At 36.8% G+C, this 20,838-nt stretch overlaps 1 protein-coding gene across 1 annotated transcript; it reads right to left on the bottom strand.

Moving 5' to 3' along the window:
• Positions 1-240: 240 nt before the first annotated feature.
• Positions 241-15,104, bottom strand: LOC121732146 (nucleosome-remodeling factor subunit NURF301). The gene is made up of 18 exons (XM_042121969.1): positions 13,438-15,104; positions 12,785-13,067; positions 11,957-12,423; positions 11,642-11,869; positions 11,399-11,571; positions 11,043-11,240; positions 10,724-10,964; positions 8,864-10,626; positions 8,478-8,709; positions 7,349-8,394; positions 7,146-7,260; positions 6,825-7,018; positions 3,558-3,759; positions 2,116-2,636; positions 1,844-2,022; positions 1,479-1,646; positions 750-1,030; positions 241-584 (listed from the first exon to the last, which is right to left on the bottom strand). Exons 1-18 carry the CDS (start codon positions 14,450-14,452, stop codon positions 379-381), a joined length of 7,512 nt encoding a protein of 2,503 aa, XP_041977903.1. The 5' UTR covers positions 14,453-15,104; the 3' UTR covers positions 241-378.
• Between the last annotated feature and the right edge of the window lie 5,734 nt (positions 15,105-20,838).

Genomic DNA, 20,838 nt, shown 5'->3' with positions numbered 1-20,838 from the left:
ACGTACCATAAGATTTCCTTACATTAAATACTAACTATAATTACTTAGTCATATCAGCTACCACACTAGGTGATATTTAATTGTTGTATATCAACTTCTGTACGCGCTCCTCTAAAGAGACAGCTTCAAATGTAATAAAATAAAATATATAGCAATAAATACAATAAATACTTAATGTGAAATGAAGCTGATATACTCAGTGGTTTTTCTTGTATAATATACACAAATTAATTTTTTCACATTTCATAACATTGCTATACAATATACAGAAGATACAAGATCTAAATTAATATTACTTTATATAATTGTCTTTCACAATTTATTCTCTTCTATCATACTTTTTCGCTCACAATAGTTTATAATACACTGTCACTCTTATCATTGTGTAGATTCAAATAACTTTTCACGGAAATATTTTATTTTTTGCGCAAAAAATGCTTCTAATCCATCCGCACAACGATAAAATTCCGAATCCTTTGGATTAAAGTAACGACAGTTGTCAAAAATCTTAGTCATATCACCAATAAATTCACTTAAAGTACTGTAAGTCTGATCATTCACTTTTCTTTCCACTGTCTGCAAATCTGAAAAAAAAATACAAATTACGTAAACTAAAGCTAACTCATCTAAGTGTTTTTACATTTAAAATCAATAAATGAACTATTGAAATAATATCTATATAGAATAACTGATTTAATCAGTATACCTATTACCGAGAAATCTTAAAAGCATCCATTTATAAAACTTACCCATTGGTTCTTTTATCACTTTATAATATGTGGGAGCTTCTCTCGGATCAACCGGTTCCATAAAGGGCCAAGCATTTTTGTGCAGTTGTATTTGTTTTACGAGTCTCTTAAGATTTTCAAAATCTTTGGCTGTCAACTCCTTCATATTTGCATAATTTACTGAATTGTTTTTCTGACAGTTTGGACAAATGTATTCGTCGATATTGTCCGCCTCCGACTGCAATATCCCTACACAGCGACCGTGGAACCAATCCTGGCAACGGTCGCAGCAAATATAAAATCTGGAAAAGAAAAGAACAGAGTAATCAGTAACAGATGTATAAAGCATGAATGGTGAGACATGAATACATGATCAATACTTAAGGAGAGTACTCGGTACTCTATTCTCATTATAATTATGTAATAAAATTAGGTACTTAATTTTTGACCAAATTTCCCTTCCAATAAATGAATCATGGACTCTTAGTAAATTACTATGCGGCCGGTGCGGCGGCATGCACCCCGCGCCGCGCGCAACCTCTCCCGCGCGCGGTGTCCATGCGTTGGGTAAATAATTACATATTTAACTTTAAGCTACATTTACTCAGTGATCAATTGATATATTTTTTTAACCAATATAGTAGACAAATAACACGTCCTCGAGTATTGAACATGTCTCACCAGTCATGCTGTAGATAAAAAACATAAAAACGTTATATTATAACATTTGTTGTAGAAGTCAGCACTCACTGTGAGTTGTCATAGGGCTGACGACACAGACAATAGAGCTCCTGCGTCTCGGCGGCGCGACGGCACTCGGCGCACACGTACTCCTCCATGCTCTTGCTCATCTCCTCCGTTATGCCGACGCAGTCGCCGTGGAACCAGTTGCTGCAGTGCTCGCAGCCCAGGTAAAATCTATCATCGAGTGAAATATTCAGTAAAGTGCCATAATATATAGATCCTACAAGACAGAAGTATACACTCAAATTATGTTTTGTAAGTTTACTCTGTGTAAAGTAAAAAAGATGAATAAATAAAATAAAAGCTAAATATACCCTTTTTTGAGATAAATAAATACAAAAGGTGACGATAAATAGTTGTGACAAACATACTTGGTATTATCATACGGCGTGCGACAAATACAGAGCAGCTTTTCTTTCTTGGTGGCCTTCTTGTTAGAGCGCGGGGCGGCGTCGCGGCCGCCGGACGTGGTACGCCGCTTGCCGCGCACCTCCTCCTGCTTGGTGCGTTCCGCACGCGTCCGCAGCGCCAACTCCGCAGACAGCTCCTTCTGTAAATTGGCACATCGTCACTCATCTCGACACTTCAACATCGCAGAAAAATACTATCATTGACATAATTTTTATAAAACTATGATACCGACCTGTATCTCGACGCCGAGCTCCTTTTCGAGTAGGCCACGCTTTTTAATAATGTCCTTCTTGAGCATCTCCTTATGTTTGAAGAGCAGCATCTGCAGGCGCGAGTGTGTAGATGCGGCCCGGCGCCTCTCGTCGGCGGCGGAGTGCGCGGCTACGGGCGGCGGCGCAGGCGCGGGGGCGGCGCGGGGAGGCGGGGCGGCCGGGGTTCGCGGCACGTGGGGCGAAACGCGGGGCGGCGGGCGCGGTGGCGGGGTGGGCTCGGGCAGCGGGGAGAGCGGGCGCGCGGCGCGGGACCGCTTGCGCGGGCTGGCATCGGTCCACTCGTCGTCGTCGTCGTGGCGGGCGGGGCGGCGGCGCGGCGCGGGCGGCGGGGACGGTGTCCGCGACTCGGCGGAGGCTGGTCGCACCACGCGCTCGACCACCGCTTCCGGCTTCATTTGTTTCTCCTGGTACCGTTGCAGCTGAAGGAGTTTCTCCTCTATTTCCGGGTTCAAATTTTCTTGCTTCAATGCGCTCTTGATAGCTAGTAAAGGGATGTAAAGTTTAAGTAACTCAGTTAGGATTTATGGTGCTTTAATGTGTTTTAGATGTCTCTTAGTTTCTGTAGCAAGAAAAACTCCCAACTAAAATTATTGTCTAAATCAGTGATTCTCCAAGTGGTCCAGGTGGACCACCAGGGGTCCACGTGTGACTAGACGGGGGTCTACGTTGGCTCCGACAAAAAATGGGGGTCCACAATAATTGTAGGCGGGGGTCCATGTAAATTAATTTGGTTAGCCTTAGCAGTGAAGAACTTTTATGTTGGCTTGATTTCTCTTATCAGAAAGAATAGGCTAGGGATGGCGAACCCTAACTTATCAACGGGCCACTTTTCTGAATAATCACTAAAGTGTCATATACGTGCCATATTTTTTTTGTAATCCTGACGCGTAGCCTAACTAAGCGCTTTTGTAGAATAATCACTATAGTAATTTTGTGATCAGTAGTATTTTGAGCGTGCTTTGTAACAGACAAAGCACGCTCAAAATTTTATGTCACGTGCCATTGATTCGCCATCCCTGGCATGAGCGGTTTTAATTTTAATTCAATAAAAAATCAAAAGATTTCAGATTTAAAAAATTTCGCGTTCATTTTAGTGGGCTTCTAGACGATCTATTTTATTGTGCAATATCATTGAACAATTTTAAATTTATTTGACAATAACATTGAAAGGCGGCCGCACTCTATATCAACCCTAGTCAATCAATAATATTGCACAGTACGTGATATTGCTCAATAATCGATCTTCTAGGGGCCCTCTTATACTGCTGAAAAGATGCTAAAAAAAGCTATTGGTCCAGTTAGTAACTAGCTGAAGTATTATAACAGGTCCCACAGCTTTTTTTCGACTAAAAGGTTTAGGTAAAATACTTACTAGAATCTGCCACTATGTATCTGTACTTACTTTGTTGAATGTAGTCGGGAGTGAGAACAAATTTGTTATTTTGTTTGTTCTCGAGGGCGGAGTTAACGATGTCGGTTTTTGTGATATTGCCCTGAATGTCCTCGGGCTTAGACGGTATAGCCTCTTTGCAACTCGCCGCTTCCGCGACATTCTCTTCGCCGTTCAGTAAAGACTGGCGCTTCTTCTCTTCTTCGCTAGCTTCCTAAAAAGGTATAAAAATATATCTAAGGGGTGGAACTAATAAAAAACATGAAAAAATTAAAGAACAAAATAGACGTCACGCAAAATAAAAATATCCGCAGATTATCCGTTTGTGGGAATATATTACTTAGGTGTTTACATTTACATAGATATCAATTACAATGACAAACTTTAACGTTAATAAGTTACTTTTTACGTAATAATTACTACGACATTTAAATTGCCCATACACCCCCACAAACCGTTTGCAGATAATTTCAAAAAAAGGAACAAGGAAAAAATATTACATAAATTAAAAAAGGACTAGTCGAAATGAAAGTCGGCAACTTTTTTAAATAATTTATTTACGTAATATATTGCACTAGTCATTTGTTGTAAATGGAATTAAGTTTCAATGCTACCGTTACATAGTATAGTGGTGTATGAGCAATTCCTGTCAACATTTGTTCGCATATTACTTTATACGACCATAGCAGAATATTGATTTGCGCAAAATGTTTAAACTCTTTACGTTATGTTATTTTTAAAAAGCTAGTTTGTTTACTTAAAAAACGAAATAAATAATCCCAAGATTTTTATTGCACTTATTCACGAGTTACATATAAAGTAAGTAGTTTTACTTTGTAAAAACTTTACGAAAACGAATATTCTGATTAGGCAATAATTAGGGAAATCTTTATATCAAGCCATATTATACTGGGTGATTTTTCACCATCTTAGAAGAAGTGATATATTGTATTGAATCAACAACTGAACCTATATTAAACAAAAACATAACTGAATCTATATAAATAGAAAATATTAAAAACAAGATAGTTTCACCTTTCAGTTCGTACGTAAATTGATTCTGTTCGTATGAAATTGTTCGATTAGCCGAGCAGATCGCCGGGCGCACATCGCACTCGTTGCCAATGCAGAGCATTGACAAAATACTGGAAATTCATGTTCGTTCAATGTTTAAAGTAAACATAAGAAATAATTTAAGTGAATAGGTCATATTACTCCATTAAGGAGTAACCCTGAAGGAGAATAAAAATCACCCAGTATGTAGTAGTAATTATAAATTATTGTAAGATTTAATTACTCATAACTTAAATAATGCTGTCAGTCTATGTGTACATTTTTACGGTATAAATATTATGTTAAACTAATGAAATATTGCTTATACTGTCAAGGTAGGTAAAAATAGAACATTAAATGCTACAGATATTGTGGATAAAATTAAACAAAATATATATTCAATTAAACAGCAATTGTACTAACGTATTTTTGGAGAGCTTTGGCAAATTCGTTATAAAATAATGCTAACCATTAGTTTAATTTAAAGATGAATTCAGGAAATATTTTGTTAAATTTTGTTTACTAAGTCATATTATTATGTTATATTTAGTTTGTAATTTAAAAAACTAATTCGAATAAGATAATATACCCCAAAAAATGAAGCTATTGTACGTAATATATTGAATCATCGATGTTCAAGGATAGACTAGTCATAATAAATAGCACAGTTATTTACATCACTGTGAAGCAGTGAACGTCGATTTCGTGCCTATATTATGCAACTGCGGGCAGCCAATGGCTGGCCTGACCACGCCCACCTTTCGTGTGAGTACATAATACAATAATTGACGACTATTAATGTCGACTGCTAAATAAAACTCGGTCTCGATGTCAATTTGCAAGTTTTTAGAAAAGGAAAATATGTTTTGTGTCTTCATAATAATAATATGTAATTTATATTCAGTTACTAATATGCTATTAGTAACTGAAGGCTAGTACATCCTAAAACATTGAGATCTTAAATAAATCATAATTTAGACATTACTATCCATGGTATTTAATTTACATTTAGTCTTTGGTGTGTATAAACTTAGTCTATTGAATTGATATAATACATCATAAATATATTTTACACTATTATATCCCAGTCTTATCGAAATACATTACACTGAACATGCACATCTCTCTACATTTTTGACGAGTAGCGAGGGCAAAACTTTGACCAAACAAGATAGGCGAAAAATTAAATAAAAAAATAACTGTCGACTGTTTGAAGAATTATCGATTCTCATTTGGTCAAATATTGCCATAGATAGATGTCTTGTAATGTTTATTGTAAAATAATGATAATAAATTATTTCTACATGCATATTGCCTATGTTAAAGAATAACTTCTTTAATGTGAGATTAAATTAATTAACACATAAGACTTTTATTGCTTTTGTAGTTACCAAGTTCCGTATAGATTTGTAGGTGGTGTAGGGTAATGTTATTTTACGAGAAAATAGCTCAATTTATATGAAATTTTTTTACAAAAGATTAAATATTAAATTTCTCACAATCCCTTCTTTCAATGTGGACGAAATTGCAATATCTTAGCCCTCCATAAACAGAAATTGTCAAATATTATGTTATATGCTGATTCAATTAGTACGAATATGTCATTGATATCATAATACATAATGCTCATCACGCGTCAGCATTATAATAAGAAATAATTTTAATTAATTCAAACATAACAGATGTATAATAAAATGTAAAGATAATATTCGTTAGTCATTAGTCATTACCTAGAAATTTATACCCATCAAGGTTTTTAAATAACAAAACAACAATGCAACTAATTTGCCTAAAAAGAAGTCCACTAGAAGGTGTTTTTGTTCAAAAATTCAGGCATTCTCGAAAATACAAAACTTGATTAACTTTTGAGCTACCTACACTGTACTATGTTTGAGAACCCAAATTTGTTAAATAAAATATATAAATGTTTTTCTCTGATAGGTACTTGCAAGCATTAGAAAGCTACTTGAGAGTTTTAGTGGTGATTACACCATAATAATTATTAACTAGCGTTGAATTCGTTCCAAAAATATTTTACATTGTAAGGCTTCTATTTTTTCCCAATACTATTAGAAAAAGATAACAAAATTACAACACGGTAAGGTCGCACAAACTAGCCTATCGCTGCGCCCTCTTTTCGATCGACACTTCCGTAGTTTATAATATTTATAAGGCTCAATTATATCAGGAGAGTGCTGCCGTCGGCCGTTAATAGTAATATATTACCTGCGGCGCGAGGAAGGGGGCTTGCAGGGGCAGCGGCTGGAGCGTCTGGAGCGGTTGTATGGGCTGCAGCGCGTGCAGAGTGCCGGCCGCGGACGCCACCGGCGCCAGCGGCGGCGGCCCACCCGGCGACGGATGCACCGCCAGGTACATCTTCCTCGGCCCCAGCATACCCTGTTTGCCGGTCGACTCTTGCGCTAAAATATCAATTACGTCCGGTTATTATAATTACATATTGCAGTTATAAGTACTAGTAGCTTAAATAGTTAGGTGTGTTGTTATCGTGATATATACTATAGTTCACGGAATGTGTTTTATACGAACCTTTCAAAAGTTGTTGTTTGACTTGATGTTGGACGAGAGCCAGCTGTTGTGGCGATAACGAGTAGCCGTGAAGTCCTTGCAGAACTATACTCGGGCCGCTACTCGTTTGCATGACCTAAAACCGACAATAATCATACTTACAAAATATAATAAAACGTTTTAAACTTCTCTATAAGCTTCCGAAACGAACGAGATCAACGAACCTGAGCAGTGACCGTCTTTATGATAGTTCCCGGCGGTTGGCCGGCTAAAAGTCGCTTCTCCATGATCTGATCCTCGGTGAGCTGGTGTTGCGGCGGCTGCGGCGTCTGCGGCATCTGCTGCTGCGGCGTCTGCGGCTGTTGCGGTATCGCGGCCTGCACCGCGGCGACGGCCGGCCGCACCGCCGGCGCCGGCGACGCGACCGCGGCCGGACTCTGCCCGATGTGCGCCACGATCTGCGCCTGATTGTTCCCGGTGGGGCGGATCAGCACCTGCTGGCCGTTGACGGTCGCCAGCTGAATCTTGCCAGCGGCGATCTGCTGCACCAGCGCTGGGTTGTTGACGACGATTTGCTGCGTGGTGGCGGCGCGCAGGCGCGGTGCGGCGGCGCGCGGCGGGGCGGGGCGCACGGGCGCGCGCTGCAGCATCACGGTCTGTACCGGCGGGGGTCGCGGCGACAGGGAGGGGCGGGCGCCGGCCTGCACCACCACCTGTTGCGCCGCCTGCGGGCTCGGCGCCATCGCCTGCACCACGATATGCCGGCCCACTCCGGCCACCGCCTGCTGCGAGCCCGCGGTCGCACGGGGACTAGATTTTGAGTCGTCCACTGTGACCTTATTCACTTTCTCTTCGGCCGGTTTCTCCGACTCAGCCGGTTTGGAGCCGGTCGCCGCCACCAGCTGACCCGCTAAGCCCTGCTGCCCGGCCATGACTATGTGCATTTTGCCGTCCGGAAATTGTATCAGCTGCTGGCCCTCGAGGAGGCCCTTGACTGTGATTTTACCATCGGGTCCCCTGAATATTTGAACCTTTTGTGGGCCTTCCTTCTGTGGGGTGGCTGATTTTTGATTGGAGTCCGCGGTGACAGCCGTCTTCCCCGCCGGTATTGATTGGCTTATGACTCTAGTCGTTCCGTCCGCACCTTTAGTCATGATTATTCTCCTGGTTCCTATTACAGTTTTTTGACCAGTCGGTGTGGACGAATTTGTCGTCAATAATGAGGTGAGAGTACTTTTCCCTGCATTTGGAGTGTTCGGTTTCGATTTATCTGAAACAAATCAAAAGCATATATAATACATCTATAGTTAGGAGATTAATGTAAAAAATGTAAGATATAAAATTATAATAAACCTTGTGACATTTCGAGAGCCCTCTTCTGTTGGTGAGCGGCACGCTGTTCTCGTAATTGTTGTTCCATTTTATCTTTTAATTCGGAAGCATTAGCCGGTGTAGATGCAACATTTCGTTGTGGTAGTTTACCTGTAGTAGTACGTGTGACTGGCGTCATCCTTTCGGCCTTCTCTCCATATTGTCGTACTTCCCAAAGTTCAAGCTTGTCTTCATCAACCCATTCTTCAGAAACCTAGTATAATAACATTAAATATTGTACTATACACCTTAATTTTTTTTTATTGGTAAATTCAACGAGCCTCATAGATTTTAAGTTACAAAAATAGGTTTCCCTATTAAAGATAATAAATAATTAGCAAAATGTAAAAAAAAAATTTAAAAAATACCTGAGGTTCTGTGTTTTGTGGAGATTCTGCTCGTTTTCTCTTTCTCAAACCACTTCTTATTGAAGTCACTTCTCGGACAGTTTTCGGCAATTCTAGCGGTATAACCACTTTTCGGCGAAGATATTGAGTCCGCTCAGAAAACTGACCTATGTGACGATGTTTTAATAGTTCGAGTGACACTATTTCAGTATCAGTAGTCAGTTGGTGCTTGCCGTCTGCCGTCGCGGGCTTCGCCGCCATGTCGTCCCATCGTAGACACGCCCACATCACACGCAACTGCAACGCGGCGCTCGCCAACCACTGCAAGTTTACTGTGCGGTACAACCAGCACGTCTTAAATAGTGGCCTAGCGCATGGATAAGGCCACACTGCTTGGTTAGGCTTAGCACTCTGGCTGAAACCCGAGGCGCTACTGTGGCCTGCTTGCCTGCACATTCTTTTCAGTTCGTGCTTGGACAGTACCATTATGGTTTTTGCTTTGCTTTTCGTGTGGAATGTGGAACATGGTGGATACTTCACTGGCGTCCATTTTTTCTTTTTCTCCATAGTAGCATTTTGAACTTTCTTGAGATAAACTTTCCCACTGGGGTTCTCTGTGGAGTATATTCTTATCACACCAGACTCGGTGATCTCGTCCTTTACCTTTTCTTCTTTTTTCACTGTTCTACTTTGACCAAACCGTCTGTTAATGAGCGCCCGGTATTTTGGTTTTTCAGATTTTTTAGGAGTTTTGACGGAACTCACTTCATATGACGCGTCTTTTTCCTTATTATTATTGTTTGATTTACTGCGACTGCCTCTAGTTATTTTAAGTTTAGGTATTGGTGGCCGGCTAGATTCGGCATCGTCGGTTGCTTTTTCAGTATTATTTTCGTCCTGTTCGGTCAGCTCTTTCAATGGGCCAATCTCAACATCGTTTTCATCATAATTGCTGCTAGTAATGTCGATGTCCATTTCTGTTCCTACGGCTGGTACAGCTGATTCCTCGAGAGTGCTTTCAGCTTTAATTGTATTGTCTTCACCCTTCTCAATTTTGACACTAGTTTCACTGTCAGAACTAGACTTTCTTTTCACAAAAGAATCTGTATTTTTATTGTCACACTCTTGAGCACACGCAGCTGCTGATATCAAGTCTGTTAAAATGTTTTCATTCGAATTTAAACTCTTTCCTAGTAAATACTGTTCCAGAATTGACATTTTATTGTTCTCATTAGAATTAGACAGCAAACCCACATAATTATTGGAATTACCCTTCAAAAGTACTAGTAGTTTATTGAATACTTTAATTTTTTCCATACATAATGGAGAATAGCAATTTACTTTTAAAGTAGACACTGAAGAAGTTTCTAGCTTACAATCAATAGAGTAGCATTTGTAATGTTTTGTAAGTTTACTTAAATTTTGATACTGCTTCTTTAGGTCATCTACATTTTTCTCTAGTAATATATTTTTCTTATCAGTTTCATTGTTAGTATTGAGTATAGCGGACTCCGCATCTGGTTCATCATTTTCAACATCAATGCACTTTTCATCTTCAGACTTAATTTCGTTTTCTTTCTTCATTGTATTTAATGTATTTCCAATATTCTTTTCCTCTATTATCTTTAGATACGTTCGCCGAGCTAGCAAGTCGTCCAGTTTCGATTTTCTACCAATTTTTGGATAATACCTTCGGGTTGAAGAACTTAAAGACTTCTCCACATCTATCTCATCAAAATCTTCAGTCTCTTTTTCCAATTTTATGTTACGCATTGACATGGGTACTGAAATTTATTATTGTGATTGTTTATATAATGTAAAAAAAAACGTATTTTAGCTTTCATGTAGTAAAACTTTACATAAAAATTCAAAAGTACTTACATTTAGAAGTAACATCAACATCATCATTTTGGCTAGAATTTAAATATTCGTAAGTTTTTGGTTCAACAGCCAACACTTTAATGATACTTCCTTCCCTGACTCTAACTGCGATTTTTGCTGGTCCATGAGATAGACCTAATTTCTGGTTAGTGGTATGTTTTTTATATTTCCTTGTAGCAGAGTTCCATAGCCAACCCCATTGCCCATGTATTCTATATTCTTCGCCCTTTTGTTTCCACGCCTTTAAGTAAGAAAAATATAATAATAATTCCAAATCAACTATAAAAAGGTCATTGATTTAATTTATAGTCATACATACCTGATGGCGTAGTCCAAGGGAATACTTGACAAAGTTATATGCAGTTCGATACCGTTCCTCCTCCTCATCTCTTTCCTTTTTCTCTCTTTTATCCAGTTTTTTCCTTTCTTCACGCTCTGCTGCAGTTGTGCGTAAGAGTTTTACGTGACCTAGTTGCTCATGCCATGCAGGTACCCAGACTACGCTTTTAATACAGGCCTGAAAATAAAAGGAAAATCGTTGTTATGCTCAATGTTGATTATAATTATCAGAAATATTTCTATTTCAATAGTAAAACTTTGTCAAATGTCTGTGGATAAGTGAATTGGATAAAATAAGGATTTTTTAAATGTTAGTCTTCAAAATGATTGTTTTACCTGGAGGACACAAAGAGCTCTTGAAAAATCTCTAGGAACTTGACAATGTTGTACAGCTTGCACCCAAGGTTTTCTTAACAAGGACCAATTGGGATGCATAAACTGTATCACTATATTAGACTCCAATTGAAGTAACGTTTGTCGCAGAGTAGCCACTAGCAACGGCTTTGTAGCTGAAACATAATGATCAATTATAATGTTGTAATATATCACTAATACAAACAAACGCCAAAATTATATTACCATTTAGTAAACCAATCCACTTAAAGTCCTGCCCGCATGATAAAGAGAACTTATGTGAAATATAGCGTTTCTTGTCTCTTTCTTCATTTCTTTGTGGTTTATTTAGTGCCAGGGGATTACTTGTATACTGATTTATGTAGCCTTTGAAATTATTTTCGCTGCCTAACTTAAACAGATATGTTCCATTGGACATTTGACTGGACTTTTGACGCGTTACACGTTCTACAACTGAAAACAAAAATTTTAGTTTAGAAAATTTCTGACTTCAATATTTCTTACTTTGCTACAATAAGAAAATATTTTGTAAGCAATTACCATCATCATTTCTTTTTGACATTGCTGATTTCCTAGCTAAATTACTTTTAGATCTTTTAGTATCATCATCTACATCATTCATTTCAATTTCAGTTTCTTCTCTGAGCATGTCATCAGTCATTACAGTCACTTCATTTGCAACCTCCCCGTCGGAGTCCAGAGACATTGGTTTATCTTGCTTCTCAGGGCTTATTGATATCCCCTGAGATTCTGCAAATTTTTGTTCTTCCCTAATCTTTTTTCTCTTTAGTACATTAGCGTTTTCAATTTCTAAATAGGATTTCTTATTTCCCTTCGCCTGATCATACAATTTTTCAGTAACATTCATTTGTCTTATAATCTCATCTTTCATTTCGAGAAGTTCACGTACAAGAGGGGCCTCCATTTCGGCTGAGTCCAATGTCTCTAGAAGTTCTTCAAATTGATGAGATGTAGTATAGTACCACAAATCACCATTTTCAGCCTCTCTGTAATTAAAAAAACATTATTTGTCTGACTTATTCATTGATATTATAATCAAATTTTCAAGTGAGATAAAAATTTTATACAAAGAAATCATATTAACTTGGGGCATATGATTAGTGTGTTTTATTTCAAAAAAATCAAATAGTCTCTAATTCTCAGATTGTTGGACTGCTGCTAATTGCAAGAGTTTTTTGTATCAGTGTTGTATCAATATTCAGAAAATTATGTTTCCATAGCATTGTCCTTTGGTTTCTACATTGATCACTAGTTTACAATGTTATGTTAAAATTTAGGAAACCCATGTGAAATTATATGTATACTATATTTCACAAAAAAAAACATTCCTACATGCTTAAAACTTACATAAAAAGTCTTCTGGCAATAAACCAATATTTTCTTCCATGTCTATCAAATCCTAAATGTTCATGGCGACACAAAAGTCCTTGCCTTTCAGCCTCAGGCAAGCAATCAGTAACTCCAACTGTCTTGTGTTGTTTGCACAGAGCACACTGCCAATCTTCTGTTGGGACATTAATTAATGGTGGATCCACACATTCCAGATGGAATACTGCAGGGCAGGTTTCACAACATAATAGGTCACCCAATCTATGACAAACTCTACAGTGGTCATCATACTGTACTGGAACTGAAATAAAACATTAGAATGTACTATACAAAAAAAAGAATAGTTGTAATTATCATATATTGGAAAAGTTTTATACTTTGTGCAGAACTTTAGGGGTCATTGGCAGAACCCAGGATGTTTTATGAAGTTTGTTATTTAGTAAGGGCCATAACTCACTGAGACGCCATCTGGTGTCTCTACATCGCCGCAAAGCACTGGTTTTCTTAAAGTTAACTTTAAAAGATGTAGAGGTATGTCATTAGCTACGTCGCGAAGGCGTCCTGGTAAGCTATGGCTCTAAGGGTATATCATATGAAAGAGAAAATATTGTTGCTTTTGCTTTTAAAAAATCTATAATAGATTAAAATAATTTGAATGTTGCTCATTTTACCTTCGCTTATAAGATCATCACGCACTGGATTGGTAATAAGAAATTGATTGCACAAGAATTGTAATACAGCTAAACGATCTTTCACAGATGTAAAAGGATATTCACATGAATTTAATATGGTTGATACATTTTTGTCAAATGATTTATCACTCTCTACATATATCCTCAAAATTTCAGGCCATGTCATCACATCTAACAAAAATAATGTGATATTAACACTGTCCTTATGATCCAGGGGTCCAAAATGAGTTTGTTGTGCATCCTCTTCTCTTAAAAGTGCTCTCAAAAGCATAATGTGGACTTCTATCAATAAATTGCTCTGATCTTCGCAGCTCACAGCCGCGCAAAGATCTTCTAGTCTAAACGGTGATAGTCTTACTAGGTGCCTAAAGTGACGCAGCACCTCATATATCCCAACTACTTGTAAAACTAAGTTGTGAGGCATAATTAAATCATCCGAAGATGGAGGTAATTCCAAGGGTGGAATTTGTCGTTCCTGCTGCAACCACAGCGGATCTGGGCTAGGAGGTCGTAACACATTACTAGTCTTTCTTGGAGTTCCTCCGGCAGAACTACTACTGCACACTGAAAAGTCACTGTCACTTGCAGCACCATCCCCGAGGGATCCTTCCGAGCTCTCACTCGCGCGATCTTCCTCCGGCTCAGATCTATCGCTGAACTCGTCCCCGAAATCGGATCCATAGTGGTACTCCGAATCATGGTAGTCCGCAGCTTGAGGATTATACCCTCGTCGCGAGTACGAATTCGACAGGCCTCCTTTCCTGCTTTTATGCGTTTTACCTCCTCTGGATTTTCTAGCACTTCTGCTAATATCACTTCCCTGGGGTGATGAGGCTCTCGACGCAGACGGTGTACTAGCTAGAGAACCAGATCCTACATTTTGTGCTTGCAGATATTTAGGTTTCTTTAGCAAATGATATTGAAACTTTCTGTTTTTCTCGAAATTGCCTGATTTAGGGGGCCTCCCGCGTTTTTTTGTACCCCTCCCCGTCATTGTTATAACAACTGTCAATTATGAACAATTTTACACGTGCTGAATGAAAACATTCTTGTTTACAAAAACAAATCGCTGTGCCTAATCGTATTTCAGACTTATCCTAAATCTAAAGTGAACATGTTCATAACCGCCTGCCTTTCATTTAACTAGAGAGTGCACTTGTTTGATATCACTTTTCCACTGATTGTATCTAATTTAACTAAAAATATAAGGTCACACTATTCCAGTTCACAATTTTATATCAATAAGAAGGCACCAAAAACGTAATGACGCGAATTGTGAATTGGTACATGCAATTCTGAAACGCTTGATGCTTGCTTCTCATTGGTCAATTACAAGTCCGCCATGTCGTTTTTGTATCGTGGGTTATTGAATTTTTTGATATTGTTATTTATCGTAAACCACCACTGAAGTTAAATTTTTATTCAACTTATTATAGCCACAAAAATAGACTTATACAACTCGAAGTCACAGAGAACGCTACATCACATTAAAAACATAGAGACTTCTGTGATGGCACTTGGCAGCCATTTTTGATTTTCCTTGCTTGCATTATTTTTAAAATCATTACTTTTATTTTTTTCACCTAATAATGATTTAGTACAATTGCTCTAACAATGTAAAATTATCATTTGAATTTTAAATCTTTTAAACATTAAAAATAATAAGAAACCATTAAAATCTGAAAAAAGAGTATAATAAAGCGGATTAAGCTTTCTTTATTGAAAGTCATAGACAACAGACAGACAATATCATAGAGTTCAAACCATAGATTAAGGCTTCTACAGATGCCTCAGGGCCCATTCGGAGAAGTGTTCTGTGCTGTCGCTGTGGCCGGGCCCAAAACTTATTATTTAGCGGAACCACAAAACTCAACATTATATTAAATGTTAAAGCAGTGCCTGCCGTGCAGTCCTGCTGTGAATGGGCCTCTTAAAACTTATTATTGAACCACAAAATTCAACAATATCTATAGTCTGTCAAGAAAGCGAACAAATTAAAAAGTGGCAACATCATAGTGTCATCCCTTTCAAATCAATATAAGAGAAAAGGGATGACACTACGATGTTGCCACTTTTTAATTTCTTCACTTTCTTGACAGACTATAGCATTTAAATGTTCACTAAAAACCTTCATTAACACTTTTATTACCCACTTGAAATATGCAGACCGACTCCATTGTTTTGTCCTAGTAAGTAGGACATAAAGTTACACGCTTTTGACACTTATAAGTTATACATCGAAAAGGCCGTATACACGATCAACTCGTATGTCTTGGCTAGGCTGTGGAAAAGTGAACAACTAGAGTTTGGCCAACGAAAGCTGAACCAAGCAAACCGCGGCAAATTTTAAAAAAAATTATATGGTATCACATAATGTAGTAGGAAAAAAAGATTTAGATCATTTTCTGCTGATGCTAGATATTATATTACTCCAATGTGCAAAAAATTATGCACCTATAAAAGAAAAGTCTAACATAAATTATAGCCTATACTGACTTAGAAAATATATTGCTAACTAAGCCTAGTAGAATTGTTTCAAAACCGGTCGTGTTTTTAGCTAAAATTTGTAATAATAATAAATGAATATAGTGGAAAAAGTGCACGTAAAATAATTGTGTTTTATTTGTGTTTTTGTCTAATCGGTATTAACGAGAGAGTAGAATATTCGATGGGTAATTAGGTCACAATGGTATGGTGGAAACTTTCCTGTTTCTCATCCGAATCTTCGTGAAGATTTTCAATAAAAACACCATTTATTAAAATAAATAACATGTCTAGTATGAAAAATAAAAAGATCACAAGAGTATAAAATAATAATTACATTGATATGACCAAGTATCAAGATCATGAAATCGTGCAACCGCAAACCATCGACTGGCAGAATAGTGTTGCCAATCAAAATAAATGCTTGGTTCAGCTTTCGTTGGCCAGACTCTATCATCTCGAAAGACCGCAATAGCGATGGCTTGTATGTGATGAAAAAAAACGTAAATAAGGACGGTTGTAGATAAAACAGTGGTTAAAAGAAAGAAAAACATTGAGCCATTTAATCATTTTAAAAATATTGGGCCCTGATGATTTTCTCCAATATTTTAGAATGGACGAAAATTCTTTCAACGAATTATTAGAAATAGTGCGACCCTTAATTACAAAACAAGACCTTTGTTGTAATTAAGGGTTCATTTATTACTGTTGATGCGAAAAGCTGTGTCTGTGGAAGAACGTTTAATAAACTTAAAATAAATTAAATAGTTTTATTAAAATTAAGAAGGCTCTTATATTAAAAAAAAACATTTTTGCCTATTTTGTCTCTATGTACTATAATACATAGAGACAAAATAGCAAAAATGATTTTTTTATATAATATTAAAAAAAATCATTTTTGATATCAATATAATATATAATATGACAGGACGCTCACTTATAACATCTTTGTTTATCGATATCCTCGATAAAAATCAACCAAGTGTCCCATCACTATAGACCGCCATGTTTAGTTCTTGGCAATATGGCGCCGGCGACACTTTTTTGTAGTTATGTCACTTCCATCTTTCCTTATTCATTGCTCAAATCATACCTTGTTTCTTCATAAAGCCAACCCATCCTAGAGCAGAGTCACATCAACCACTTTGACATTGGCAACTCACTACGGGGCCATTTTTAAATAAGAAGAAGAAGAAGGAGTTTTGCAGGGAACGTGAAATGGTGATGTTGTGTTTTTATATTATTTTCCTAAAATTGTGCTGGGTTTTTAATGTCTAATATATTGACATTAAGATTGGACGACTATAGTAACTTAATAGTAGCAAACCTTAACCATTAGATATTCGTTATCGTGCACAAGTGTGGGAAACTGGAAAGTGATGTAATAACCATAGAGTTAGAACGTTAGAAAAGGCATTCCATACCATCGTCAGCGCGAAAATGTGTTACCCTCGAAATGAGTGAGCTCACTCATCTGTGACCAGTGCGCCTCAGGACGCGCGCGCGGTAACAGCCGGACGTGTTTAATTCATTAGTTACCGCGTTGTTTTTCGCTACATTTCGCTCCAGAATGACGTCGTGTGCCTTCCGACAGTGCAGTAACCATAGACATAATATATACTGTCGTAAAGACCACCTGACAACTCGAAAATGCGTGACCATTTTTGATCTGTCAATGTGTGCGTGTGCTAGTGATGTATATTTTACTATCGATAGTACAGTATTGTGCTATCGATAGTTTAGTCCGTTCGAGTTATTTTACCTGAGTTTCTATAAGAAATAAATAATATGCAACTTTGATAGATTTGTATTTCAAATTAGGTATCATAAATTTTAATTGGCAAAAAAAGGTGACGATTGAAAAGTAGATACACATTTTCTTTTGGAATGATTTTTCAATCGTCGGATATGTTATGACATGAGGTTCTTATAGGGGTAAATAATTTACACTTAACACATTATAAAGTTACTTATTAATTACTCAGGTAAAATCTATCTGGTAAATCAGTCCTTACATTGAAAGTAAACGTTGAAAGTAAACAACACACATAGTATATTATATTTTATTCTTAAATAAATACATATTATTAAATATCATAATATTTTATTACAATTATTTTGAACCGACTTTCAAGCAGGAGGAGTCTAGACGTTCGCCTGTGGATATATTTTTATGTATGTTCAACGATTACTCCGCCGTTTATGAACCGATTTTCAAATTTTTTCTTTTGCTGTACATTGTATTGTTCCGAGTAGGTATCATGTTCACAAAAGTGGTGGTCTGGTGATGGAAACAATGAGAAATCGAAGTGACTCCTTGATATTCAAATGGGAACATATGGTCCCAGAAAACGTTCAAAATCTTTCGATTAATAAATTTAAAAAAGTAGTCAAAGCGTTCTTTGACTACTTTTTTAAATTTATTAATCGAAAGATTTTGAAACACAAAATCACAAAATCACAAATTTTTGGCACAAAACGTTTTTTGTGCCAAAGCCAAAATGATTTCATAATTGATGGCACATCTTGGGAGTAGAATGCTGAATGACTGCTTGCAAGGCTACTTCTACATGACTTACAATTATTATGTATCTATCTATGTTTACATTGTATAATTTTTAGTTACAGCATTGTAAATTTTGTTTTAAAAGATAATTTTTGTTCTCACTTTTTTTGGTAAAAAGTGGGCGTGCGAGTTTCTTACGCCGGTTTTGATTAAAAGCAATTTTGATTTTGATTTTTTAAAACACCAACTGTAAGTATAGAAAACGTTAAGGACAGCTAAAATGAGTAAAATTATTATTTTTAAACAAAAAATTAAAACCGACTTCCAAGGCAATGACAATAGTAATATTATACTTAAATGAACTAAAAAGTATTAAATAATTCTTATTCTGTACTCAGTATAATTCTGTTCTCAATCTTCATTATTTTGCAATCGGTACCAGCTAACCTAATCGCCAGTTCTCTGACAGAATAGGTATAACAGCAACTTATATACTTAGGACTGGTACCGACTTCAAAATTATGAAGATTGAGTACAGAATAAGGATTATTTAATACTTTTTAGTTCATATAAGTATAATCTTAAATGAACTAAAAAGCATTAATTGCTTATAATTGCTTATTTTTAATAATTGCTTCAGTAACAAGTGCAACAGTATGTCAAACTTACTGGCACAAATAAAGTTGGGATAGCTCCTTTAACCAAAATAGTATTTATTCTAATTTTTCTTTAAAAATTTTCAATGAAATGTTTGCTACATATTGTTGAATTTTTCTTGGGATTCCAACCAACACTCCCAATTAATTTCAGCCATTTTCCTCTTATTAGAGGATCTTGAGGGAATCTGTAAAACAAATGATTATGATATATAAATATTAACCTTCCTCTAGTTTTAGAGTCACTCTATATTATAGTAGTTATATTATATTAGCTATATTATAATATACTATTAGTTAAAATAAGATAATATGTCCTTTTAGTCCGGCCGCACATTATCCGAATTTGTGATCACTAAAATTCGGACGCCCCGCGCCGCTCATACATTTTGACAGGTCAGAAAATCTTTTAGTATGATGGGTCTACAACAAAATGTATGAACAGAGTGCGTTCCGCCGGGCGTCCGAATTTTTCTGATCAGAAATTTCGGATAATGTGCGGCCGGGCTTAAGGTGATAAATATAAAGATAAATGATTTTTATTTTAGATTTATGTTATTGTAAAATATCGATAAGCATATCGATAAATTTGATTCAAGCACTAGCGTATATGTAAGAAATTTTGATGAAAAATTTTTCTTCAAAATTTGTGTAATATAGGAACAATAGTACCTTTAGTAACGCAAAATATGAAAGTAAAAGGGAGGATTCACAATATTTTATTTGAAATAGAGAACTAAAGACCAGAATATAGCAAAAATAAACACATCGTAGCAATTAGGACATGAAGATTAATTACGGGTGAAATGTATATTTTTCAGGATTATTCCTATGATTTACACTGCAATCACTCACAGCACAAGTTATTATTGTTATATATAATAGTATTTGTTGAAAATAACATACGATTTAAATAATAAATTGCAAATACCGAAAGGGCATAAAAACGATTGACGACTTTTGACGACCTGTCAAATAAAAGTTGTTACAATTTTCATTAGACTGCCTCTCTCTTTTCATCTTGTTATAATTCCATAAAGGATTTTCTTCTCTCTCGCACTCTTTGTTGGTCTTTAGGTATATATTATGTCTATGGGTATAACACTGTACAGACTGAATCAAGAAAATTCACATCAGTAATAACAAGGATGAGATTTGGACATTGCTTGGTGCCCTCCCACCTCCATAAGATGATGCAAAATGCCCCAAATGCTTAGAAAATGATGCTGACCTCAAACATATAATCTTTGATTGCAAAGCACTAGGTCTGGACAGAATTTTACTCTGCTCTGAAATAGATAAAATTTGTAAAGATGAAGATATAAGTGTACCCCGCCGCCCAGAAGTCAAATTACAATTTCTTCAAATGTTTATACCGTTATATATGCTCAACGATGAAAAAAGTTTAAATTGTAAATAGGTACCGTAGTGTTTTTTTTTTTTTTTTTTGTAAATAGTGCTTAGTGTGAACATTGGTGAGAGCCTGTGGTGAGAACCAACCATAGAGTATACATTATAGCAAGCTATAGAGTGCTTCTAACAAGGTATGAACTGTAAGCACGAGTGTGAACATATTTTCCTATAAGCGTCAAACGATGGCGCATGGTACATCACTAGACTTGCGTTATACGTTTGACAAGTATCTATAGAACTTCTGCTTACGATCGGCACAACGGGGAACAAGCGATGCGCGCGCTCTATAGCTTGCTAATGTATACTCTAAGGAACCAACAT

This window comes from Aricia agestis, chromosome 11, assembly GCF_905147365.1.
Source record: "Aricia agestis chromosome 11, ilAriAges1.1, whole genome shotgun sequence".
Taxonomy (NCBI): Eukaryota; Metazoa; Arthropoda; class Insecta; order Lepidoptera; family Lycaenidae; genus Aricia; species Aricia agestis.
This window is presented reverse-complemented; position numbering and strand designations above follow the sequence as displayed.

Bases quoted from the DNA above. Each gene is read 5' to 3' on its own strand.
- LOC121732146 (XM_042121969.1), bottom strand. From the start codon at position 14,452: ATGACGGGGAGGGGTACAAAAAAACGCGGGAGGCCCCCTAAATCAGGC. The intron at 11,870-11,956 runs GTAATTGCTTAC...TTTTGTTTTCAG, and splicing joins GTCAAAAAGAAATGATGATG to TTGTAGAACGTGTAACGCGT. The intron at 10,965-11,042 runs GTATGTATGACT...TCTTACTTAAAG, and splicing joins CCCTTGGACTACGCCATCAG to GCGTGGAAACAAAAGGGCGA.